This window comes from Chiloscyllium plagiosum, unplaced genomic scaffold (genome assembly GCF_037043375.1).
Source record: "Chiloscyllium plagiosum isolate Xiang-an unplaced genomic scaffold, Cpla_swu_hap1 HiC_scaffold_20, whole genome shotgun sequence".
Lineage (NCBI taxonomy): Eukaryota > Metazoa > Chordata > Chondrichthyes > Orectolobiformes > Hemiscylliidae > Chiloscyllium > Chiloscyllium plagiosum.
Genome location: NW_028270158.1, coordinates 33,717,524 through 33,744,547, shown reverse-complemented (window position 1 = coordinate 33,744,547; position 27,024 = coordinate 33,717,524). Strand labels below are relative to the sequence as shown.

Sequence of the window (27,024 nt, the reverse complement as noted above, 5' to 3'; positions counted from 1 at the left end):
TAACTTCATTCCTAAGATAATGTAGAATTGGATACTTTCCTGTTGGGCTTGATACATGTTGACTGAAGTTCACTTGAATTTAGTTCAAGAAATTTGTACCATGTTTGCCTTTCACACTGTATTTCAACTATTCTTTTCCTATTGTTAATACATTCAAAGTTATCTACATATTTGCTCCTCTAAACTCTCCCACTATTTGAGGTCTATAGTATATAGCTGGCAATACAGCTTGCCCCTTTTGTTCCTGAGCTCAACACATATGCCTCATTTGATAATTAATTTAGTATATCATCCCTCCTCATAGTTGCAAATGATTCTTTAGCCAATGATGCTATTTCCTACTTTTAAAAAATTTCCTTTGCTATCTTGCCTGATAATTCTATAATCATGGATGATGAACTGCGATCTTTGCACCTCAAACTCAAATTTTATTATAACAAAGGAATATGGAGGCACAAGTCAATCTGTGCTCTGAGCTCATTGGCTTTATATATGTTTACATATATATTTTTAAATACTGCTAAATTTCTGCGCTGAACAATTTTTAAACCCCATTGACTAAATTTCAACCTCCTATTCACCGCTCTGAATTTATCCACAAATTTCCATTGTCCTGTCAATGTAGCTCAAACATTCCGCAACAGAACGAGCAAATTTCTCTGAAAGGATATTTATTCCACCCCTGTTCAGATGTAGATCACCCTGCCTATAGATGCCTAACGTCTTTCCAAATCTGATGCCCATCCTCCTACACCAGCTTTCCAGTCATGTTTTACTTGCTCAGTTTTCATATTTCTATGTTTGTTACTGGGAGTAATCCTGAGACTACTGCTTTATAGATCCTGCCATGGAATCTCTGATATAGCTTCCTGATATCTCCTTTGAGGACCTCATTTCCATTCCTACTCATCTTGTTCGATTTCTTGGAATCCTGACAGTCACCCATTCCCTCTGACTGCATTCTTCTGATCTACGCTGTAACTAGTTCCATAAACATGCTACCCACTTAGTCCTCTGCCTTATGGATGCACGACAGCAACTCCTGCTGCCACTCAAGTTCCAAAACCCAGAGTGCTCAAGCTTGTACAGTAAACATGTTCATCTTTCCCATGACTGTTTTTTTTTACAAAAAGGCAAAAAGCACCTTGGTTTCAGAAAGGACTCCTTTAAAAAATAATTTCAAAGGGCTATTTGGAATTTTCAATCTCTCCACGAATCATATCATTACATCGGTTATATTCATTGCATAAATTTTGATTATATAGATTCTCAACTATTCAACTGCTGGGAGAGAACATTATAGCTGTTCAAAACACTGAACAGGGAGACTAATCCAATTGTGTCCTTCAGGTTAAGGGGGTTGTGACACCATTACGAAAGCTGACTTTATCATCCTTTCTTTCAACTGTATTTTTAATACTATTGAATTGTGATTTGTTATTCAAATGAGACGTTAGGAGTATAAACTGTTGGAGTTGGTCAGAATTTGGTTGCTGCACTGGTTGAGGAAAAGGGACATTAAATTACTTACCAAAAGTTGCTGCACCAAATCTTTTGCTTTTGGAAAAAACTTTTCTGGGAATTCATATTCTAGCTTAATGATTTTCTGGAATATGAGATATTCATTGCTATAGAGAGAAAAAATAATCACAGAGATTAATAATCGTATCAAGCAGATATCTAGACACCTAAAATATTCACAAGGCTAAGCGAATTTATCAAGTTATAAAGTTCAAGGTACTTAACGCCACTGAATAAAAACATTTAGTAAGCACCAGATTAAAAAAAATAGTAAATATTGCTACCTGGAAACACATTTGTCTATTAAAATGTATAAGTTTGGTCAACAAAAACACAATGCCCTGGTAAAACACTGGGTCTGGCAGCATCTGCTGAGAGAAAAACAGTCAACATTAAGTCCAGTGACCCTTGTCAAACATTGACTGTTTTTCTCTCAGCAGATGCTGCCAGGAATGGTGTTTCTTCAGCACTCCTGGTTTCAGATTTCTAGCATGCACAGTTGTGCTTATTTTATAAATTTGATCCTTTGTTTTAAATTTAAGCCCATTCCAATCAATCAAGTTAAAACTTAGTGACAAGGCAGCTCACAGGTAGCCAAATATGTTTCATCATAGTACCATGGAAATATTTTTTAATGTGCATCAAGTTGCAACTGCAACTAAGGATGGGGAGGGGGAAAAAAAACAAAAAGAGGGCCAGTTATTGATGCAGTTCCATTTAACACACTAATTGTGCCACATCACTGTTCATCGGGAATGGCACATCATACACTGAGATAAGGAAGGAGGAAGAACTTCATGCCCAAAGCGAAAAGATTAAGTTTTCCAAAAAGTATATTACAGCACCTAAAAGTCTCACACTTAGCAGTTTTATTCAGAGTACCCTCAGTCAAGTTAATAGGAATTAATTTTTAAAAAATCAAACTTGAATGTTGAAACGTTTGAACGCAATAGATCAAATTGCCAGTATAGAAATAACATTGTAGAGCCGAGTTCCCTATTACATTATGCTATTCATCTCATAGGTTTGAGCACTTACCCAGCCCTAAATGGTGGCAATCCAGCTACCAGCTGGTATATAATACAGCCAAGAGCCCAGAGGTCAGAACTGTAGGGGTTAGAAAAATAAACGTCAATCCAGTAGCTGGTCTATTTACCCATCGTTTTACATTTTTACTTCAACAAGTAACAGGTGTAACAGTTGAAGAATGCTATTATGTGAATAAATTGAATGATTGGATTCAAGTCCCAGTCAGAGTAGTGGGCTCATGTTTGTAATTCAATTTAAATAGTTATTTTTAAAAACTTTGTTCACAGGATGTGGATTTCACTGGCTACAGCAGCATTTATTGCTCATCCCTAACTGCCCAGAGGGCACTGGAAAGTCAGAGATGTACAGCACGGAAACAGAACCTTCGGTCCAACTCGTCATGCCAACCAGATATCCCAACCCAATCCAGTTCCACCCGCCAATATCTGGCTCATATCCCTCCAAACCCTTCCTATTCATATACCCATCCAGATGCCTTTTAAATGTCGCAATTGTACCAGCCTCCATGACTTCCTCTGGCAGTTCATTCCATACACGCACCACCCTCTGCGTGAAAATGTTGCCCCTTAGGTCTCTTTTATATCTTTCCCCTCTCACCGTAAACCTATGCTCTCTAGTTCTGGACTCCCACACCCCAGGGAAAAGACTTTGTCTATTTATCCTATCCATGTCCCTCATCATTTTATAAGCCTCTATAAGGTCACCCCTCAGCCTCCGATGCTCCAGGGAAAACAACGCCAGCCTATTCAACATCTCCTGATAGCTCAAATCCTCCAGCCCTAGCAATATCCTTGTAAATCTTTTCTGAACCTTTTCAGGTTTCACAACAACTTTCCGATAAGATGGAGACCAGAATAGCACGCAATATTCCAACAGTGGCCTAACCAATATCCTGTACAGCTATAACATGCCCTCTCAACTCCTGTATTCAATACTCTGAACAATAAAGGAAAGCATACCAAACACCTTCTTCACTATCCTATCTACCTGAGACTCCATTTTCAAGGAGCTATGAACCTACACTCCAAGGTCTCTTTGTTCAGCAAAACTCCCTAGGACCTTACCATTAAGTGCATAAATCCAGCTAAGATTTGCTTTCCCAAAATGTAGCACCTCACATTTATGTAAATTAAACTCCATCTGCCGATTCTCAGCCCATTGGCCCATCTCATCAAGATCCCGTTGTTATCTGTGATAACATTCTTCAGTGTCCACTACTCCTCCAATTTTGGTGTTATCTGCAAACTTACTAACTATACCTCTTATGCTCACATCCAATTCATTCAGATAAATAATCAAAAGGAGTGGACCCACCACTGATCCTTGTGGCACTTCACTGGTCACAGGCCTCCAGTCTGAAAAACAATCCTCCACCACCACTCTGTCTTCTACCTCTGAGTCAGTGCTGTAGCCAAATGGCTAGTTCTCCCTGTATTCCATGAGACCTCACCTTGCTAACCAGTTTCCCTTGTCAAACGCCTTACTGAAGTTCATGTGGATCACATCTACCACTCTGCCCTCATCAATCCTCTTTGTTACTTCTTCAAAACATTCATTCAAGATTGTGAGACATGATTTGCCACACACAAAGCCAAGGTTGACTATCCCTAATCAGTCCGTGCCTTTCCAAATACATGTACATCCTGTCCCTCAGGATTCCCTCCAACAACATGCCCATCACCGATGTCAGGCTCACTGGTCTATAGTTCCCTGGCTTGTCCTTACCATCTTTCTTAAACAGTGGCACCATGTTAGCCAACCTCCAGTCTTCTGGCACCTCATCTGTGACTATCGATGATACAAATAACTCAGCAAAAGACCCAGCAATCACTTCCCTAGCTTCCCACAGAGTTCTCGGGTACACCTGATCAGGTCCTGGGGATTTATCCACTTTTATGCATGTCAAGACATCCATCACTTCCTCCTCTGTAATATGGACATTTTTCAAGATGTCACCATCTATTTCCCAACATGCTATGTCTTCCATGTCCTTTTCCACAGTAAATACTATTGCAAAATACTCTTTTAGTACCTCCCCATCTCCTGTGGCTGCACACAAAGGTCGCCTTGCTAGTGTTTGAGGGGCCTTGTTCTCTCCCTCGTTACCCTTTTGTCCTTAACGTATTTGCAAAAACCCTTTGGATTCTCCTTAACTCTATTTGCTATCTCATATCAACTTTTTGCCCTCCTGATTTCTATCCTACCGCCTTTATACTCTTCTAAGGAGTCACTAGATCTATCCTGTCCATACCTAACATATGCTTCCTTCTTTTTCTTAATCAAACCCGCACTTTCTTTAGTCATCCAGCATTCCTTATACCTACCTTTCCTTTCACCCTAACAGGAATATACGTTCTCTGGACTCTATCTCATTTCTGAAGGCTTCCCATTTTCCAGCTGTCCCTTTACCTGCAAACATCTGCCCCCAGTCAGCTTTTGAAAGTTCTTGCCTAATACCATCAAAATTGACCTTTCTCCAATTTAGAACTTCGACTTTTAGATCTGGTCTATCCTTTTCCATCACTATTTTAAAACTAATAGAATTAATAGAATTATGGTCGCTGGCCCCAAAGTGCTCCCCCACTGACACCTCAGTCACCTGCCCTGCCTTATTTCCCAAGAGTAGGTCAAGTTTTGCACCTTCTCTAGCAGGCACATTCACATACTGAATCAGAAGATTTTATTATACACACAGTTAACAAATTCCTCTCTATCTAAACCCGTAACACTATGGCAGTTCCAGTCTATGTTTGGAAAGTTAAAATCCTCTATCATAACCACCCTATTATTCTTACAGATCATCGAGATCTCCTTACAAGTTTGTTTCTCAATTACCCTCTGACTACTAGGGTGTCTATAATACAACCAATAAGGTGATCATCCTTTTCTTATTTCTCAGTTCTACTCAAATAACGTCCCTGGATGTATTTCCAAGAATATTCTCCCTCAGTACAGCTGTAGTGCTACCCCTTATCAAAAATGCCACTCCCCCTCCTCTCTTGCCTCCCTTTCTATCCTTCCTGTCGCATTTGTATCCTGGAATGTTAAGCTGCCAGTCCTGTCCATCCCGGAGTCATGTTTCTGTAATTGCTATGATATCCCAGTCCCATGTTCCTAACCCGAGTTCATCTACCTTCTCTGTTAGGCCTCATGCATTGAAATAAATGCAGTTTAATTTATTAGTCCGACCTTGTTCTCTGCTTTGTCCCCGCCTGCCCTGACTGTTTGACTTGCCTTTGTTCTCAACTGTACCAGCCTCAGATTGATCTCTTTCCTCACTATCTCCCAAGGTCCCACCCCACCACCTTACTCGGTTAAACCCTGTCTAGCAGGTCTAGCAAATTTCCCTGCCAGTATATTAGTCTGCTTCCAATTTAGGTGCAATCCATCGTTCTTGTACAGGTCACTTCTGCCCCAAAACAGCTTGCAATGATCCAAAAATGTGAATCCTTCTCCCGCACATCATCTCCTCAGCCATGCATTCATCTGTACAATGACCCCCAGCTGGCCCCCCCCTCCCCCTTGAGAACATTCTGTACCCTCTCTGAGGCATTCTTGATCCTGGCACCAGGGAAGCAACACACCATTCTGATTTTTCGCTGCTGACCACAGAAATGTCTGTCTGTATCTCGGACTAGAGAGTCCCCTAACACGATCGATCTCTTGGAACCCGACATACCCCTCATTTTATTAGAGCCAGTTTCAATATCAGAAACTTGGCTGTTCGTGCTACGTTCCCCTCAGAATCCATCACCCGCTACATTTTCCAAAACAGCATACTTGTTTGAAATGGGGATAGCCACAGAAGAATCCTGCACTAACTGCATATCTCTCTTCCCTTTCATGGAGTTAACCCATCTATGTGACTGTATCTGCGACTTTTCCCTCTTCCTCTTTGTGGGCGGCACGGTGGCACAGTGGTTAGCACTGCTGCCTCACAGCGCCAGAGACCCGGGTTCAATTCCCGACTCAGGCGACTGAATGTGTGGAGTTTGCACGTTCTCCCCGTGTCTGCGTGGGTTTCCTCCGGGTGCTCCGGTTTCCTCCCACAGTCCAAAGATGTGCAGGTTAGGTGAATTGGCCATGCTAAATTGCCCTTAGTGTTCGGTAATAAGGGGTGAATATAGGGGTATGGGTGGGTTGCGCTTCGGCGGGTCGGTGTGGACTTGTTGGCCCGAAGGGCCTGTTTCCACACTGTAAGTAATCTAATCTAATCTAATCTAATCTATAACTGCCATCCACCACAAACCCCTTGCTCTTGTAAATTCCTCATTGCCTCTAACTGTCTCTCCAACCGATCCATTCGACCTGTTAGGATTCACAACCAATGGCATTTATTGCAGAAAAAATCGTCAGTATCCCACAAACTCTCTCTAAACTCCCACATCTGACAAGAAGAGCATATTACTCTACTAAAGGCCATTTTGCTTCTTTCAATCTGCAGACCCTATGGGTCTGGAGTCACATGTAGGCCAGGTCAGGTAAGGGTGGCAATTTCCTTTCCTAAAGGACATTACTGAATTTAGATAGGTTTTTCTGACAATTAACACAATGGTTTTGTGTTCATCAGTACACCCTGAATTCCAGAATCTTTACTGAATTCAAATTCTTGCTGTGGCAGGATTTGCAACCAGGTCCACAGAACATGAGATGAGTTTCTGGATTAATAGTTTAGTGATAATACCACTTGGCCATTGCATTGCCCCTTCTGATCCCACCAGCAAGCGTGCAAATCCACTGTTCTCTTTCAGAAAGGAAGTAGAGTGGGAAGTGTCCAGTCTTAGACACCCAGTGACAAAAGTACACATTCACAACAGTTCACTGTCAGAAGGGAGGAACACAAATGCTCCCAATAGCAATAAAGTACTTAACCAATCTCTCCTATTACTGATTTGGGTCCAGATGTGGTGTTTCCAAAGCTGAGATGCTTGGTTGAAGGCCACATACAAATAATACGCTATTAGGGTGCAATACCAAAAAGTAATCAGCAGCTGTAGAAAATCTGTATCCTATGATGTAATTATCACCATAATCCAAGTGTTGTAAGGGAAATTATTGCAAAATTCCAAGCTTATCGAGAAGAATCAGTGACAAGATCTATAACATTACCTTTTACAAGCTGACTTCTCTGTCAGAAGCTCTGGTGAAACATACTGTGCTGTTCCAACAAAAGAATTTGCTCGCGCTGCAATACCAAAACAAGAATGTGAAACATGCTTACAGAACAAACAGCACACTTGTTCACTGCATCCTGTACTCTTACCCCAGTGTTCTAAATTCAAACCGACAACAAATGAAATTAGACAGGCTTAAACAAAAGTAGGAGCACAAATATTACAAAGGCAGTTCCCATTGTCAAAATACTATAAGAGATTTGTACTCATGTAGCACCTCGTCAATTCTCATAGGAACAGATCGACTTCAGAAATATAGTAGTTTACGGAGTTAAGCACAGCACTGAAACTGTGCTGTAGGTCAGTGCAGAGTGCCTGGCGCTAACACTGGGTATGTACTCCCCAGGACTTGTATGGTCATTCTTTTTTTTTGCGTATGAATTTTCCACCCAAAAGGTTGATGGACAGGAAAGGGTTAGTTCTGCACCTTGCGTACTATCTGAAGATAATACTTTTGCTGTTCCAAAATCGGTAATCCGTATGTGCATGTCCTCGCTCAGCAAGATATTCTCTGGTTTAAGGTCCCTGTAATAATTTAAAAACAGGTTAAAGTACAAATAACCAATCGAATATTTACAGCAAAGGACATTGTCATTTGGCCCATCATCTCTCTGAAACAATTTATCTATTGCTGCTTCGAGCCTTCCTTCCCATAGTTCTGCACATTTCCTTTCCAGATAATAATCTAATTTCCTCTTGAATGACTTGTCTTAACTTGCTTCCACTACTCCCCTCAGGTAGTGATTTCAAGATCCTATCTACTCACTGCACAAGAAAGGTTTCAATGCTGCCATAGCTTCTTTAGTCAATGTAGTGGAGGCATTGGCATAGTGGCAATGTCACTGGCCAGTAATTGAGAGGCTCAGGGTTCAAATCACGTAGCAATTTAAATTGAATTAATAAATAAATCTGGAATTAAAATCTAGCTATTTGAATTAAGTGTTGATTGTAATGAAAAATGATTTGGTTCACTGCCATTCAGGGAAGAAATCTGCCATTCTGGTTCATTTAGGTGTGACTGGAGATGACTCAAGTACCACCCGAAACGGTATAGTAAACCACTCAGTTAAAATCTAAAAAGGAACAAAACTGGACAGATCATATCATCAAAGTGAGAATGGCACACTCCGTCCATTCAACCCTGCACTTTCTTTCTCACTAACATCTGGACATTTGCACTATTGGAAGAGCTATCCCACAGCATAGTTTAGCTACAGACAAGTATATAGTTACACCCAAAAATTATACTTTATAGATAACGCCTCAAGCATCACATCACTGGGGTACGTTCCATCAGCAGGACAAACCCACCACAGGTAGCAGTATCTCTGACTAAGCAGTCAAAGAGGGAGTCCTCAACATTAAATCCCCATGAAATCTCATGGCATCAGATCAAACATGGGCAAGGAATTCATCTACTGATTCCCATGTCAACCTCTTCAGCTGATGAATCAGTATCCCTCAATGCTGAATACCAACTGGATGTACTGAGAATGGCAAGGACATAAAAAGGATTCTGGGTAGGAACTTCCAACAGCAGTTCAGTAGAACCACCATCAACAGAACTGAAGTCAACACAATGGAAGCTTGTTAGAATGTGAACGATAAGGTCCAAAAAGTAAGAATGCACTTTAGCTGGGCTGCATAAATGTGAAAACTCTTTTTATTTCCTCATATTTTATCTAAGAAAATGCAGATTTAAATAAAAATTTCCATAACAGCTGTTGGACAGGATCTGCAGTAGGTGGTAAAGGAAGTACCAAGAGGCAAAACTTTACCTACTGCATAAGAATCTGGCTGTGATAGTACTAACAGGAGCAGCGAACGCATGTACTCATGGAAACAAAGTGCAATTTTCACATTGAGTATACCTTCTAGTGTGCTGTGTGGCTGCATCATTCTACTAAATGGTATAGATTTTGAACAGATCTAGCAACTCAAAACTCAGCAATACTGAAACACTGTGGGTCATTTGCAGCTGCAGTATTGTATGCAACCAAACTGTAACCCGGCATATCCTACACACTATCATTTCCATCAAGCTAGGGGATTAAGTCTGGTTTAAAGAAAGGTGTAGAAGACAATATCAAGTTCAGCACCAGGTATACCTAGTCAAGTTTTGGTGAAGCTACAACACAGAACTCATATAGCCAAATGGTGGAAGTAGAAAGGGATAAGGCTAAGTGATTTCACAACTCAGTTTATGACTGGGGCAAGGTATAAGATGTGATCCTTGCCTCAAAATATGCTTCTCTTTCTGGTCTCCTCAGTCTCGGTTAATTCTTGAGGTAATATGACTGGAAATGTTAGCAATTTAACAGATTTGAAACAAATGCAGATGCAGGAAAGGCAGTTTTATTATAGGAGAGGAAAGGAGGGAAGGGTGTGAGAAAGTGTATACACGAGACAAAAAAATTAGAAAGAAACAAAAAGTGATAATGTAAAAGAGACATTAATGACAACATAGATGTTTGATACAAGACAAAAGTTACAATGAGAAAATATGTAAAGAGAGCTTTATTGTTGTTAACAGGAACAGCAGAATTATTATCAACACCTGCTTTCTCTTCAGTGCACTGTGTGAAGGGATTTAGCAGGCTGCCAGCTTTACCAAGCATCCAGTCATCCAACAGTTTAATTCGCTACCTACTACCAACATAGTGAAATATTCCTCAGATTCATACATTGTTCCAATGAACCTCAACAGAAGTTTGAGTAACAGCACTTTATCTTTCAATTAAGCACTTCACAGTCTTCCAGACTCAATATCGAGTTCAACAATTTCAGATTATAACCACTACCTATTCATGCAGTAGCTGCCCCTTCTGTTATCTACAGTTCATTTGGAACAAGTTTTGTTTTATAATTGTTTCTTTACTATCATATTTTGCCTTGCACTACCATGACTTACTCTCATTAATTTCTACTGCCTTTCACTGTAAGAGAAAGATGGTTATTTCTTCTCTCCATCTTCTCCCAGCATGATTGCTTAAAGTGTGACACTTTGTTCAGTATGACAAAGGTCACAGAGCTCAGAGTCATAGAGATGTACAGCATGAAAACAGACCCTTCGGTCCAATCTGTCCATGCCGACCAGATATGCAACCCAATCTAGTCCCACCTGTCAGCGCCCAGCCCATATCCCTCCAAATCCTTCCTATTCATATACCCACCCAAATGCCTTTTAAATGTTGTAATTGTACCAGCCTCCACCACTTCCTCTGGCAGCTCATTCCATACACGTACCACCCTCAGCGTGAAAACATTGCCCCTCAGGTCTCTCTCATATCTTTCCCCTCTCACCGTAAACCTATGCCCTCTAGTTCTGGACTCCCACACCCCAGGGAAAAGACTTTGTCTATTTATCCTATCCATGCCCCTCATGATTTTGTAAACCCATATAAGGGCACCCCTCAGCCTCCGACGCTCCAGGGAAACAGCCCCAGCCTGTTAAGCCTCTCCCTATAACTCAAATCCTCCAACCCTGGCAACATCCTTTAAATCCTTTCTGAATCCTTTCAAGTTTCACAACATCTTTCCGATAGGAAGGAGATCAGAATTGCACGCAATATTCTAACAGTGGCTTAACCAATGTCCTGTACAGCCGCAACAATGACATCCCAACTCCTGTACTGAAAATGTGTTGCTGGAAAAGCGCAGCAGGTCAGGCAGCATCCAAGGAGCAGGAGAATCGACGTTTCGGGCATGAGCCCTTCTTCAGGAGCCATTCCTGAAGAAGGGCTCATGCCCGAAACGTCGATTCTCCTGCTCCTTGGATGCTGCCTGACCTGCTGTGCTTTTCCAGCAACACATTTTCAGCTCTGATCTCCAGCATCCGCAGTCCTCACTTTCTCCTCGAAGATTTTTCATCCCAACTCCTGTACTCAATACTCTGACCAATAAAAGAAAGCATACTAAATGCCTTCTTCACTATCCTATCTACCTGCAACTCCACTTTTAAGGAGCTATGCACCTGTACTCCAAGGTCTCTTTGTTCAGCAACACTACCTAGGACCTTACTATTAAGTGTATAAGACCTGAAAGGTTAAGACTCTCTCTCGCCACAGATGCTTCCTAACCTCAGTATTTCCAGGATATTCTGTTTTTGTTTGTTTTCTAGCATCTGCCAAATTTTGCAGGAACAGGAGTGGCATTTTCAGTGTGTTCCCTCACCATTCTAATAATGCTCACATAACACCCTTCTATCTTTTCAATTCCACGACATATTCTTGTGAAATCCAAAGCAAAATTTCAACTATATCACCATTTGGTCATCTTCCTCCAGATTTACTTTCTCATGCCTGATGTATTAACGTGTTTCAACGTGTTGATGACATTCTTTACTACTTTCCTTATTACCTGTCACTCTATGTCTCCTCCTGGCTTTTCTCACCTTCCTCCCTGCAGTCATCAATTTTCTATTATATTACAAGCTCTGGATTTGTCACATGAATCAGATCCTTAGTTAAATTCTATTACTCACCCAAGAAGCTTCAAAGGAAGAAGCTTCCTTGTTAGTTGTCTTTACCCTGTGACAATGTCTGGTGAGTACCTTATCTATTTTCTCTTTGCATTCTGTCTTTAACTTTCATTGCAATTTATCTTGAGATATTCAAATTCTTTTTGCAGTCAAGTACCTTAATCTTTGACTTTATTCTGCTTGTATGCATGCACATTTTACAATCAAGGTTTGGAACCAAGTTTGCAGTTGAACTGATGCATCAGTATTGAGTGTGGGGTGCTGGAAAAGCACAGCAGGTCAGGCAGCATCTGAGGAGCAGGAGAATTGATGTTTCGGGTATAAGGTCTTCTTAATTATCATCAATCCTGATGAAGGGCTTATGTCTAAACGTCCATCCTCCTGCTCCTCAGATGCTGCCTGACCTGCTGTGCTTTTCCAGCATCATACTCTCATCTCTGATCTCCAGCATCTGCAGTCCTCACTTTCTCCTTGATGCATCAATATACAGAGTTAGTGTGGTGGTACCCAGTTTACAGTGCCATTACAAATATGGAGGTGTAAATTGGGTGTTAGATGCTTTTGTTTGTTTCAGAGATTGACTGCAGACGTCATTGTCTTCCACACTGATGCACCCTCGGGTAGGAATTGCCCAAAAGTGATTAGGCTCAAAGGCTCTTCTGGTCCAAAGCTACCTGTACTAGTTCTACAGCTGTTAACATAGCACAGACTGGCAAGTGGAACAGACCTTTGTGGTCTGAATAGTTTAATTGAAAGCCACCAGAAAACTTATTTTTGTACTAATATGCAAAAATATTAAAAATTCCTCACCTGTGTATGATCCCAATCTCATGTAAGTATTCCAGTGCTGAAACAATTTCAGCAGAATAAAATCGTGTACAGTTCTCATCAAATGAGCCTTGCTTACGAATGTACTTAAGTAGCTCTCCATTTTTAGCATAACTAAGGCCAAAATCTGCATTGAAGTTAAGGAACAAATTGTATGCTAATATGCACAGACTGCAAAGTTGAAAAACATCTTGCAAAGTAATTTTTAAAAATAATTTCTTTGTGTCCTTGTAACTTATTTTATAGAATAATTTAAATTTATACAAGACAGTTCTGTTAAATTCAAGCAACAACTACATGGCTCCCTGTATTTACTTTTAAACAATGATTGGGACGCCACAAAACAAAAGGATACAGAGTTTTTCATCATCCTGAAAAGTGAAGTAGAGTTTTACAAAAAAGGGGTGATCCAGGCGAGACATGATATCCCTTTCTCGAGTAACGTACGGTACCTTATTCTCCTTAATAATATGACGTTTCTCCAGAATTTTAACTGCAAGACAAAGGAATTGCCTCACTGAAACTGTACATGTTAATTGGAAAAAGATCAATCAAGTTTTCTACTTCTGCTGAAAATCAGCAATACATAACTTTTAAAAACAATAACTGTCAATAGTGCCTGTATACATGCCTTTAAACTCAATTCAATCCAATCTTCTTTTATTATTCTGAAACACATTTTTCCACTGGAATCACAGGACAGGCATAAGGAAAGCCATAGCAATTATTAGTATGTAGATCAAGAAGGCATCCGTCTAGCAATAACTGGTTGGTTCCTTGTCTAACCAACATATGGGCCGGGTGCTGGCTGGTGGGACTAGATAGGGTTGGGATATCTGGTTGGCATGGACATGTTGGAGCGAAGGGTCTGTTTCCATGCTGTACATCTCTATGACTCTATCTGCCAACTCCAGCTGGTCTGTTGTAATCAGAAAGACGTATGGACTTAACTTCCTGTTCAATTTAGACCAATCAGGAACTACAACACGTTAACACATGGCAATCCTTAGCTCTGGCATCTTCCAACCAAATAAAATGGAACAAACAAGTTTCTCGTTATACCCCCTCTGTCTCACTGTGTTGACCCAAGGCTTTTCAACCGGTTCACATGTTTCTGGAAACATTGCTGTTAATTAATTGCTATGACTTGGGAACATGGCAGTCTTTCCCACTCTACCTTTAAATTGCTTCTGACTTCAGGGAGGGGTGGATGTGTAGCACACGAGAAAGAACATAAGTATCAGGTGTTTGTTGTGGCAAAGGTCTAGAAGTCAGCAGTGTAGCCAAACCCAATTTTCATCATCCTGTCCCTCAGTGTAATCCCACAACATCTCCATCTAAATGTGTACAAGTCATTCTGCTAAAGTGTGTATTTTGCCAGTGTGAATTGGTTATAACGCGATAGATGAATTGTGGGCATTGTTTGGATAACACAAACTTCCCACTGAATGGGGATAGTGATTTTCTATTAGCGATCTTCTACAGCCCAATTTTCCATAGCGCAGTTTTCCACAGCCCGAAGTCACACAGAAACACAACTGTTGCATTATAGCAAAACAATCTGAACAAGATTTGGGATTTACAGCCAACGTAAGTTGAAAAGCAGTTTTCCCAAGATGATCCCAATTGTGAGACACATGATGGGGTTGACAGCTCAAACCACCATACAAATTTGTTACTTACTTGCATATTCTTTGCCAGTTGCTTGCTCACGTGCCAACACAACCTGCATTGAAACAAATAAAATAGTTACCACATACAGAAAAATCAGTGCAGAAAATACAGATTCAAGTACTCATTTACATGCTTCAATATCAAAGGCAAGGTTCTTCTCAACAGTAAAGGCTCTGTTTTACTCCTGCTTTTACGTTTTTAGTGTCAATCTGACACTGCTGACTTCCTTAACACTTTACTACAGCTTTAATTTAAATTATGACGTGTTTAAATCTGCCGAGTAGAACTTAAACCCACAACGATTCGACTCTGCAACAGAGGGCGGCACGGTGGCACAGTGGTTAGCACTGCTGCCTCACAGCGCCTGAGACCCGGGTTCATTTCCCGCCTCAGGCCACTGACTGTGTGGAGTTTGCATGGGTTCTCCCTGTGTCTGCGTGGGTTTCCTCCAGGTGCTCCGGTTTCTTCCCACAGTCCAAAGATGTGTAGGTCAGGTGAATTGGCCATGCTAAATTGCCCATAGTGTTAGGTAAGGAGTAAATGTAGGGGTATGGGTGGGTTGCGCTTCGGCGGGTTGGTGTGTACTTGTTGGGCCGAAGAGCCTGTTTCCACATTGTAATGTAATCTAATCTAGCACTTGATCTGACATTTGTAGTACCAGTTAATGGCCCCAAAAGCTACGACCACTGCAAAACCTCAGTTGGTTCATTATTAATTCTGCATGGAAGGGGAACCATTATCCTGTGTCCAAGTCCATGTATTGCCGCAATTCTTTAGTCATCCAGTAATGGCTTGTCTGTGTTGCTCACATCCTAAGAATAAAATTAAATTGGAACTTTCTGTAAGTAGGAACACTTATTGAGTAGTCTTAGGTAGGCACAACACCAAATAGGAAGCTTCAGTGTAATAGCCTAGCACAAGACCTGTAAACCCATTCTGATCTTGTGCCATGTAAGGAACGCAAGCATGCCAAAACATGTCCTACAGGAAGAGAGAATGTTAGCATTGAGCATTATGAAGCCCACTCATCTCAACACAAACATAATTTGAAACAGTATAATTTCTGCACACCTGCCATTGTAAGCACTGGTTCATAAATATTCAAATTAAAATATAATTTATATTATTCAACTAACAACTTTGCGGAACCTTTCACTCAATGTTGAAGGCAACACTACCACCATCACTGGGCATATCTTCCCAATGCAGTGCAGATATAGCAGAGATGGTGGCATTGTGATATATATATTTGGAAAAGAGATGCCCTGGGAATTCTCCAAATTGACTCCAGGCACCATGAGCATGGCATCATGTCAAACATGGAGAAAAAAAATCTTGCTATAGCAACTATGCTTCCTCGCTGATAAATCAGTACGTCTCCACATTGAGCACCATTTGGCAGTACTGAGGGTGTCAAGGACACAGGGTGGGTGACCTCAATACACCGAGCTGCTAGAGTTCTGAAGGCCAAAGCTACAAGATTGGTTCTATGACCACATGCCACAAGCCCAACAAGAGACAAAACACACTAGACTTCAACCTCACCAATTTACATCACACAGATGCATCTGTGTTTGACAGTATTGATTTGGGTGACCATCACACTGTTCTTGTGGAGACAATAAGGTTACCCTCCATCGTGTTGTGTGGCACTGTTACCTTGCTAAATACGTGAGACTTTGAATAGATCTATCAAATCAATACTCGGCCTATAGGAGGCACTGCACGCCCCAGCAGAACTATATTTCAACAACGTGCAACCTCTTAGCCGTGGATACCTCCCCACTCAACCATTACCATCAAACAAGGGATCAATACTAGTTCAAAGAAGAGTTTCATAGTAATAGAAGCAGGAAGTGGCCATTCTTGAACATATTTAATTAAACTGCCTCTCCTGCTTCCTTGGGCAGAGAAATCCATAGATTCACTACTCTCTGGGAAAAGCAGTTCCTCCTCATCTCTGCCCTAAATCTACTCCCCCTGATTTTGAGGCCATGTCCCCTTGTCCTAGTCTCACCCACCAGCAGGAACAACTTGCCGACCTCTATCTTATCAATCCCTTTCATAATTTTATATGTTCCTATAAGATGTCCTCTCATTCTTCTAAATTCTACTGAGTACAGTCCCAGATGGCTCAACTTCTCCTCGTGGGATAACCTCCTCATCTCTGTGCAGAATACAGATGGAATGCCAGAAGTAGCACTAGGCAGACCTAAAAATGAAAGGTCAACCTTCTGATGCAACAAAACAGGACTATTTGTGATATCAAACAGTATGACAGGCTAAACAATCCACAACCAAAAAAATCAGATCTAGGATCTACAGTTCTGCAGCATCCAACCATGAACGGTAGTGGACAACTAAACTAGTTATTGGAGGTGGAGGTGCTACAAATATCGCCATACAAATGATTTTGATTGGGGGGAGGGGGGAGGAAATGTGGAAGACTGCTCTGCAGCACTGATGATCCATCTTGGCTTCCTCTGAAGGTTGCCAGCATCACAAATGCTAATTTTCAAACAAATCAATTTAATCCACGTGACATCAAGAACTGGTTTGAGAGGGTGGATACCGGACGGGCTATGAGGTCTGACACTATTCCAGGCATTTTAATCATAACGACCTGTGCTCCAGAACTTGCCAGGGCCCTACCCAGAACAACTACAGCACTGGTGTCTAACCAACAATGTAGAAAATTGCCCACTCGTGTATGCACAACATGCTGGACAAATCTAACCCAGCCAATTACTGCTCCATCAGTCTACTCTTGATCACCAGTAAAGTGATAGAAGGTATAATCAGGAATGCTATCGAACTAGTAAGGTGGGGAGGATGGGACCCAGGGAGATAGTGAGGAAGGAGATCAATCTGAGACTGGTACAGTTGAGAACAGAAGAGAGTCAAACAAACAGTAAGGGCAAGCAGGCACAAAATAGGACTAATAATTTAAACTGCATTTATTTGAATGCAAGGGGAAGGCAGATGAACTCGGCACAGTTAGGAACATGGGATTGGGATATCATAGCAATTACACAAACATGGCTCAGGGATGGACAGGCCTGGCAGCTTAATGTTCCAGGATACAAATGCTACAGGAAGGAAAGAGGGGGGGTTGGCATTTTTGATAAGGGATAGCATTACAGCTATGCGGAGGGAGGATATTCCTGGAAATACATCCAGGGAAGTTATTTGGTTGGAACTGAGAAATAAGAAAGGGATGATCACCTTATTGGGATTGTATTATAGACCCCCTAATAGTCAGAGGGAAATTGAGAAACAAACTTGCAAGGAGATCTCAGCTATCTGAAGAATAATAGGGTGGTTATGGTAGGGGATTTTAACTTTCCAAACATTGACTGGGACTGCCATAGTGTTAAAGGTTTAGATAGAGAGGAATTTGTAAAGTGTGTACAAGAAAATTTTCTGATTCAGTATGTGGATGTACCTACTAGAGAAGGTGCAAAACTTGACCCAGTCTTGGGAAGTAAGGCAGGGCAGGTGACCGAGGTGTCAGTGGGGGAGCACTTTGGGGCCAGCAACCATAATTCTATTAGATTTAAAATGGAAAAGGAAAGACCAGATCTAAAAGTTGATGTTCTAAATTGGAGATAGGCCAATTTTGACGGTATTAGGCAAGAACTATTGAAAGCTGATTGGGGGCAGATGTTCACAGGTAAAGGGACGGCTGGAAAATGGGAAGCCTTCAGAAATGAGATAATGAGAATCCAGAGAAAGTGTATTTCTGTTAGGGTGAAAGGAAGGGCTGGTAAGTATAGGGAATGCTGGATGACTAAAGAAATTGAGGGTTTGATTAAGAAAAAGAAGGAAGCATATGCCAGGTATAGACAGGATAGATTGAGTGAATCCTTAGAACGGTATAAAGGAAGTAGGAGTATACTTAAGAGGGAAATCAGGAGGACAGAAAGGGGACATGAAATAGCTTTGGCAAATAGAATTAAGGAGAATCCAAAGGATTTTTACAAATACATTCAGGACAAAAGGGTAACTATGGAGAGAATAGGGCCCCTTAAAGATCGGCAAGGCAGCCTTTATGTGGAGCCATGGAAAATGGGGGAGATACTAAACGAGTATTTTGCATCAGTATTTACGTGGAAAAGGATATGGAAGATCTAGAATATAGGGAACTGGATGGTGACACCTTGCAAACTGTCCATATTACAGAGGAGGAAGTGCTGGATTGTCTTGAAACACGAAGGAGGATACATCCCCAGAACCTGATCAGGTTTTTTTTTAGATTAGATTACATTACAGTGTGGAAACAGGCCCTTCGGGCCAACAAGTCCACACCGACCCGCCAAAGTGCAAGCCACCCCTTACCTAACACTACGGGCAATTTACGTCTATAAATTCTACGCCAATTCACTTAACCTGCACATCTTTGGATTGTGGGAGGAAACCGGAGCACCCAGAGGATACCCACGCAGACACGGGGAGAACGTGCAAACTCCACACAGTCAGTCGCCTGAGGCGGGAATTGAACCCGGGTCTCCGGCGCTGTGAGGCAGCAGTGCTAACCACTGTGCCACCGTGCTGCCCACGGGCAGAGCGGTAGATGTGATCTATATGGACTTCTGTAAGGCATTCGACAAGGTTCCCCATGGGAGACTGGTTAGCAAGGTTAGATCTCATGGAATACAGGGAGAACTAGCCATTTGGATACAGAACTGGCTCAAAAGTAGAAGACAGAGGGTAGTGTGGAGGGTTGTTTTTGAGGGTGGAGGGTTGTTTTTGAGACTGAAGGCCTGTGACCAGTGGAGTGCCACAAGGGTCGGTGCTGGGTCCTCTACTTCTTGTCATTTACATAAATGACTTGGATGTGAGCATAAGAGGTATAGTTAGTAAGTTTGCAGATGACACCAAAATTGGAGGTGCAGTGAACAGCAAAGAAGGTTACCTCAGATTACAACAGGATCTGCACCAGATGGGCCAATGGGCTGAGAAGTAGCAGATGGAGTTTAATTCAGATAAAAGCGAGGTGCTGCATTTCGGGAAAGCAAATCTTAGCAGGACTTATACACTTAATGGTAAGGTCCTAGGGAGTGTTGCTGAACAAAGAGACCTTGGAGTGCAGGCTCATAGCTCCTTGAAAGTGGAGTCGCAGGTAGATAGGATAGTGAAGCAGGTGTTTGGTATGCTTTCCTTTATTGGTCAGAGTATTGAGTACAGGAGTTGGGAGGTCATGTTGCAGCTGAAAAGACATTGGTTAGGCCACTCTTGGAATATTGCATGCAATTCTGGTCTCCTTCCTACTGGAAAGATGTTGTGAAACTTGAAAGGGTATGTTGCCAGAGTTGGAGGATTTGAGCTATACGGAGAGGCTGAACAGGCAGGGGCTGTTTTGCCTAGAGCGTCGGAGGCTGAGGGGTGACCTTATAGACGTTTACAAAATCATGAGGGGCATGGATAGGATAAATAGACAAAGTCTTTTCCCTGGGGTGGGGGAGTCCAGAACTAGAGGGCATAGGTTTAGGGTGAGGGGGGAAAGATATGAGAGAGACCTAAGGGGCAACGTTTTCCACACAAAGGGTGGTACATGTATGGAATGAGCTGCCACAGCAAGTGGTGGAGGCTGGTACAATTGCAACATTTAAAAGGCATTTGGATGGGTATATGAATAGGAAGGGTTTGGAGGGATGTGGGCTGGGTGCTGGCAGGTGGGACTACATTGAGTTGGGATATCTGGTCGGTATGGACAGTTGGACCGAAGGGTCTGTTTCCATGCTGTACATCTCTATGGCTCTATAAGTGTAACCTGTCAAGCAAAACTTGCTTACTGATGCTTAGTTTGTGTTCTGCCAATGTTACTCAGCTCTTGACCTTGGTTCAAACATTGGCTAAACTCCAGAGGCAAATTAAGCATAACTACCCTTGACCTCAAGGCTGCATTTGACAGAGGAAATATTGGAAAATTTACAGTCAATTGACGTCACGGGAGAAAGACTCTTTGCTTGTTCAAGCCTGATACAAAGGAGATTGTTGTTGTCAGTGGTCAGCAGTCTTAGCTCCAGAGCATTTGTGCAGTAGTTCCTCAGGTGGTGTTCTGTGCCCAACTACGTTTGGCTGCTTCATTAATAACCTTTCCTCCACTATAAGATCAGAAGTTGGAAGCTTGTTGGTGATTGTACAAATGATCAGCATCATTTACAAATCCTCAGATTCCGAAGGAGTCCACGTCCAAAGGCAACAAGACCCGGTCTATGAAACAAAAACAGAATCTGCAGGGAGAAATTCAGCATCTACGGAGAGAGAGCAGAGTTAGCATTTACAGTCTGATGACCCATCTTCAGAACAGTTCCAATGAAGGACCTGATGATGGGTCATTAACATAAAATGTTAACTCTTTCTCAACACAGATGCAGCCTGATGTGTCAAATGTTCCCACATTTTCTATTTATATTTCAAATTTCGAGCATTATTAGAACTTGGCTTTTATGTTTGTGTCCAGATACACTTTTCAGGTCTGACATATGCAAAAGAAATTTACAGTGGTCAGTTTTGAGCTAGAGAATAAGATGCCTTCTCTTTCAGATGAGGCATTAGACTAAGGCTTTGTCTGCCCTGTCAGGTGGATGGAAAAAAGTGCTGCTTGTGGGAGCTTTTTATGCTCAAATTGGTTTACAAGAACTCCTGCATCATAACAGTGACTGCACTTAAAATGGCTGTAATATGTTTTGCGATGTTTGACGGTTATGAATATTGTTATATCAATGCAAATTTTTCTTTTTGTCTCCTTTCTTCACGAGCCTGTGTTAAATTTTTTTTAAAAAAAACACAGTGAATTGTTATATCCCACAGCTCCCTCTATGGTTTACTACCTTGGGGTCCTGCAAAGGATGCCTTGGGGTTAAATAGCACAAAAAATCTTTTCATCAAGAACATGCAGTTTAATGTAAGGCAAAAAAATTTTAAACCTAACATCGAATATGCTTTGCAAGTGAGATAGAGTTGACTGAAGTATTAGATAGAATTTTTAAATACTCATTCACAGGAAGTAGGCACCACTCGTTACGGCCTCATTTATTGCAGTTAAGTCAACTACATTGATGTGGATGTGGAATCATATGAAGATGAGACCAGGTAAGGTTGTCGTTTCCCTAAAGGACATCAGTGAACCAGATGGATTTTTATGACAATTGACAGTGGTTACATGTCACCATTAGGCCACCTTTTTATTAGAGATTTGCTATGCAATTCAAATTTCACTATCTGCTATTGACTGGATTCAATCCCTTGTCCCCAGAACAGTGGCCTCGAGCACTGGATTGTGACATTACCAGTATGCCTCAGTTTCCTCTTGCATTTGGTAAATGGTGCATGGTTTTAAACACAAGTCTGTGGTATTCATTGTTAGGTCAGGAGGTATACAGAGGATCAGTGCTCATTAGGGTACATATCAATACTAGAAAATGTTTGTAATCCAGAAAGCTTTGCAGACGCATGGGGTTACTTAGGTTTATTGGGGGTAAGTGTTTGCTGTGGAAAAAGGATTCTTGCATTGGTCAGTGAAACGTATCTGAAGCAAAATCATCAATGCAATAGAGTATACATTTCCTCTTTCCACAACTACAGTACAATTACAGAAATGCACAGGCATGTGAAGAATGACTGGAATTCATTGATGAAAAGAGCAAATCAAACTAAAATGTTGGCAAGAAGGCATTAGTTTGAAAGTTACCAAGAAGCACCTGCAAAGAACTGCATGTTACTATGAACCATCATCAACTGTGGCTAGTCAGCCAACAGCACCTCAGCAAGGGTACCTCTCATGTCCCTGAGAGAAATGACCTTCTCCCAGCAACAGACACCACATCTTTGAAATTTCTTGAACCACCCCATATGCACTTCCTAAGAGCAGTAAACAAAAAAAACCTAAAAGGGAAAATAACCTCTGGAATTTCTAAAGTTCCCGAATTATGATATTAAACAATAATCCTGATCAGCTGCATTCAAAAGAACAAACCTGCTGTGAGAAAAGCAAAAGATATTTAACTTATACACATGCTAGTTTTTTTAAAAAGTACTAAAGCTAGAAGAACCTGCTCATCTTTTTTTACCATGGTAATAAATCAAAATATCATAAACTATTTTAACATGCATTAACATAACTGTACAGCGGAAGATTTTTTTCAGGTCTACTAAGGTTCACTTCAAGCTTTGGAATAACAGCAAGTATTTTTGATGGATTATACTCAATAAACAAAGCTCACAGTGTTGCCAGGGATTCTCATGCATTCAAAGAGAAATGCTAGTAACTTCCTTTGCTCAATACTCCAGTGTATCCATTCATGTATTACAAGGTTCTGTGGACTTCTATAAATTAGGGCCCCTCCTCAGAATCAGTTTCAAGTATTTAGCTCAAAACCTTGAAACTGATATCTACATAAAGAAAGTCCCAGAATATTTCCCGTGTAAATCTCATATCTACAGGATTCCCTCATGCACTTCAGAACTAAGATTATTTTTGAAATGTGTTAATTTATATAGGCAAACAGTGGGAGAATACAATAAGGTTCCAGCAATGGGATGGATTGATGTGTTAATTTGTTTCAGTGCTGTTAGTTGAGGTAGCAAGATTAGTCAGTGCTGTCAGATCTTCCTGATTTTTAAATAATGACATGGTATCTCCAACAGCTATCCAAACAAGGAGACAGGGTCTCAGTTTATCATGCAATGGGTAAAGAAAAAAGGCATTCATGTCAGGCCAGCACTCTCTCGAGCACTGTGCTGAATCTCAGTGTAGACTTGGTTCTCAAGTCCTAGAGTGATATTTAAATTGAAGACATTTTGACACAGGAAGCTAGTATTATGTGCTTTAAAGTGAACTGAGCTAAGTGGTTAGATAACACATTTCATGCATCTCAATCACCAGTAACAGACGATATAGGTTTATTCCCATCCATGTGAAGGTCCTTCTCCCATGTATTATAGGAGAGGGGTACAGATGGAAGACAAATCATCAGACAGATGGCATTTGGTGGTGAAAAGAGACAGAAGATGGGGAAGGCAGCAGAGAGAACCATGGAATAAAAGATAACCCTATACATAGCAAACATACACAACTTAAAAATTGCATTTACAGACAGATATTTAAAATTCGTACTGTTGAGAATGATCCCTCCCCGAGAATCTTGCCAAACTTGAAGTCTTCAGGCCGTTTTTTTCGTGGCTGTTGAGTGTGCCCTGCTGTCTGTTGCCGCTGGGACTGCGATGACGGTTGTTGCCGTTGTCCTGCGTGCTGTGGTAAAGGACTTACCACTGGTCCAGTATCACCTGCACTACTGTCCATGGTGATACCAGAGATAGCAGGCCGTGTGCTGGAATCAGACTGATTCCTCACCATTGATGGAGATGGGCAGGAGCAAAGGACCACACTGGACTGAATGGGAACAGCATCATACTGCAAAATAAAACAACAAAGCAAAACAAACCATTAAAAAATTATACAAGTTCAAAAACAGAAGTCAAATCACAGAGTACAGGATCAAGACATCCATTGTATGGCTCGAAGTACAATCCATGAGAAATTCATGAGTCATAGTTACCAAACACATTAAATCCTGCCCTTTGCTACAGATTATTTTCAAACAATACAACGAAGTATTGCCAAACCCCCTAATTCTCCAGCACTCACTGGTAACTGGCCCCCTACTTAGGAATAATATTAATGTACTCAGATGAGGAAAATGGAACAAACACAATGGATAAAGGATGATTCTTCTGCTTAGGTTTGTAGCCAATGGGACTGCTAACAAAACAGTTGGAAAGTGCTTTGTTTTCCTGTATGGTTCTCCTCTTTTTCCCAGTCATGGAAGGCATAGTTTCATAAAGTGATATCTTGTTGACAGTCATTCCTTGTGCGAGGGCCAGTAATTCTCATTAGGCCAAGCATCATGCCTGACCATCTCTTCACCAGGCATCTACATCTTTACTTCTTATAACTGATCATTGAATAAAGTGATGCACAACAACACAAGAAACAGATGAGAGACTTGCACAAATGGTGGCCCCATCCTTTTTTGATTTGACATTACATCTAGTGTAATGTATCAATGTAATAAAGTAAGTGCAATAATGCAGTATTAACTGCATTTACAAAGTATTTAGGGGATCCTTCTGAACTCATATGCATCTAATACCTGCTGAAGAGTACATTAAATATTTAGAATGAGTCATTGCTACACCATAACTGTATAAATATTTTAATACGCTAATTATGTATGCAGTGAACTCCCTTGGACAGAGAAGTTGCCTCAGCAAGCAGTCTAATTAGTTCAGTAAGTCCTCACTTAAAGTCAAGGCCACATTCCTGAAAATCATGATTTTAAGCGGAACATTGCTTTCTATGGAAGCAATGCCAAAACCATTGGGTTCTGTAAGTGGTCATAAAAAAAACAAATATTAAAACAAATGTATTACTAAATTCCCACTGTGGAAAATGATATAACATTTAAAATTAAATAAATTCAAAAGAAAAACCTGACTTGATGTTTATAGTAATTCCTTTTTGCTGGCAATGGTCCTTCTCAAAACTTCTGCCACCTGATCCTCTTGGTCTCTGAAGATCCTCCCCTCTGCTCAGAGTCATCACCTTCCACCCATCTGCCAACATATACTCCTACCGTTTCATTCTCCCGGATGTACATTCCTCTACAAGATCCAGAGTTCATCTGAAGCTGGAACTTCAGTGTTGCGGAAACACATCTCAGTGATTCAGAAGTTCTAGGTTTTCACAATCTGTGCTTTTAAAAAAACATTCAAAGTTGCACCTGCCTTGCTGCTGTTCTCCCAAACTCTCACAATAAGGGTTCAGAAGAGTGAAGGGGCAAGTCTGAGCATTTTTAAAAAAGCAGACTGTAAAAGACCCAAAACCTCTCAACTCTCACTTCCACATCATTGAAGGTTCAGCTTGAACAGGAATAAAAGTCTGGGAGAAGGAAGTGATATGAGGATAGGGAAAAGAATAGGTAAGATTGCAACCTGAAGTCAGGAGTGAGGAAAAGCCACAACTATGCAGTTAAGGAGAAAAGACTACACTGTGGGTTTAGAAAATAGAATACATGCTGATCAAGTCATTTAGGAAATGACATTAAAATAAATCTCATCATGCTTAATTAGATTACATGCTTAATTATTTTATGTTAACGTCAGTTGACCAATGTTAAAAAAGGCAACATTAAACAAAGACAGCTTGATCTGCATCATTATTGATTTGCACAAAATTGACTTCTTTCAGCCACCAGGAGGAACTCCTGAGGTCTTTTTTCAAAAACCAGAAAAGACGACACTTGAACCAGTCTCAATTTGTGAATTTCTTTCCCATAAACAGCTGTGTAAGCATCTGATGGTTCAGTTTAGAATGAAATACGCACTCAACCACGGCAAGTGGGATTGAATTATACCAAGCCTAAGGATCCAAAACTTCAATTATGACCAGAAAACTGCAAACGATGAATTCACATGTGCAAAACAAAAGAGCACAGCAGAGCAAGGACATTAAATATTTATTTACATTAATATCCTGTTCTGTATTCTTTCATATAGTATCAGATTAAAAGCCAAATTTTAAAAACTTCTCTAAACATTAAAAACTTTACAATTTTCAAGTGTTTCATCAATATGCTCAGTTGTTCTTTAAAAAAAAAGTCCTGTGGACTTTCTACTAAATAAAAATAACATCTGGTACTTTCCCAGTAAGTGTCTTCAGTTACCATTTTAGCCTTAGAAAATATACAAAAGCCACAAAACTTTGTAGGTTTCTTCCCAAGACTTACTGAAGTTGACAAATCCAGCAAAATCAAGACAATTACTCATACCCCAGAACACTGATACTTAAAACACATTTTACGGTAATTTGCTAATTAGTCAGAAACAAAAGTGCTCAAACAAAAAACAAGCATTACTACTCAGGGTTACAGAACACACATTAATTACAACATTTCTAAGTAATCTTTCTCAGGAACACAAACAAAAGTAATTCAATACCTTATACCTGTCCCACACAAGATCACTGCTCAATTGTACTGCAACATCATTTAATTGCCTTTGTTCCCCTTATATAGAAGGCATTTTCTGATTTCACTACCAAACGGTATGAATAATTTTAAGATTATGCCCCCCTTGTCCATCAGAATTTAAAGTGGTAATATTATTTTGCATGGTATTCTGAGAAATGATGTACAGAACTGAAGACTTTTCCAGATGGGGTCAGGTCAAGGCTCTGTTCCTTCATTAGGCAGTACCAGAAGTGATTTGAATATCTTGCCTGCTAAGTACAGA

The 27,024-nt window shown here is 40.8% G+C and overlaps 1 protein-coding gene across 1 annotated transcript in view; it reads right to left on the bottom strand.

Annotated features, from left to right (window-relative positions):
- Positions 1 to 27,024, bottom strand: part of LOC122560705 (3-phosphoinositide-dependent protein kinase 1-like) — an 80,816-nt gene that overhangs the window by 15,773 nt on the left and 38,019 nt on the right. Inside the window, exons 2-9 of the mRNA XM_043711644.2 lie at positions 23,849 to 24,145; positions 14,737 to 14,779; positions 13,409 to 13,546; positions 13,036 to 13,180; positions 8,173 to 8,270; positions 7,681 to 7,756; positions 2,560 to 2,628; positions 1,532 to 1,628 (exon numbers count right to left, since the gene is read on the bottom strand). Of these exons, the coding sequence (XP_043567579.1) occupies positions 1,532 to 1,628; positions 2,560 to 2,628; positions 7,681 to 7,756; positions 8,173 to 8,270; positions 13,036 to 13,180; positions 13,409 to 13,546; positions 14,737 to 14,779; positions 23,849 to 24,145 (963 nt within the window). The remainder of the gene's footprint in view (positions 1 to 1,531; positions 1,629 to 2,559; positions 2,629 to 7,680; positions 7,757 to 8,172; positions 8,271 to 13,035; positions 13,181 to 13,408; positions 13,547 to 14,736; positions 14,780 to 23,848; positions 24,146 to 27,024) is intronic.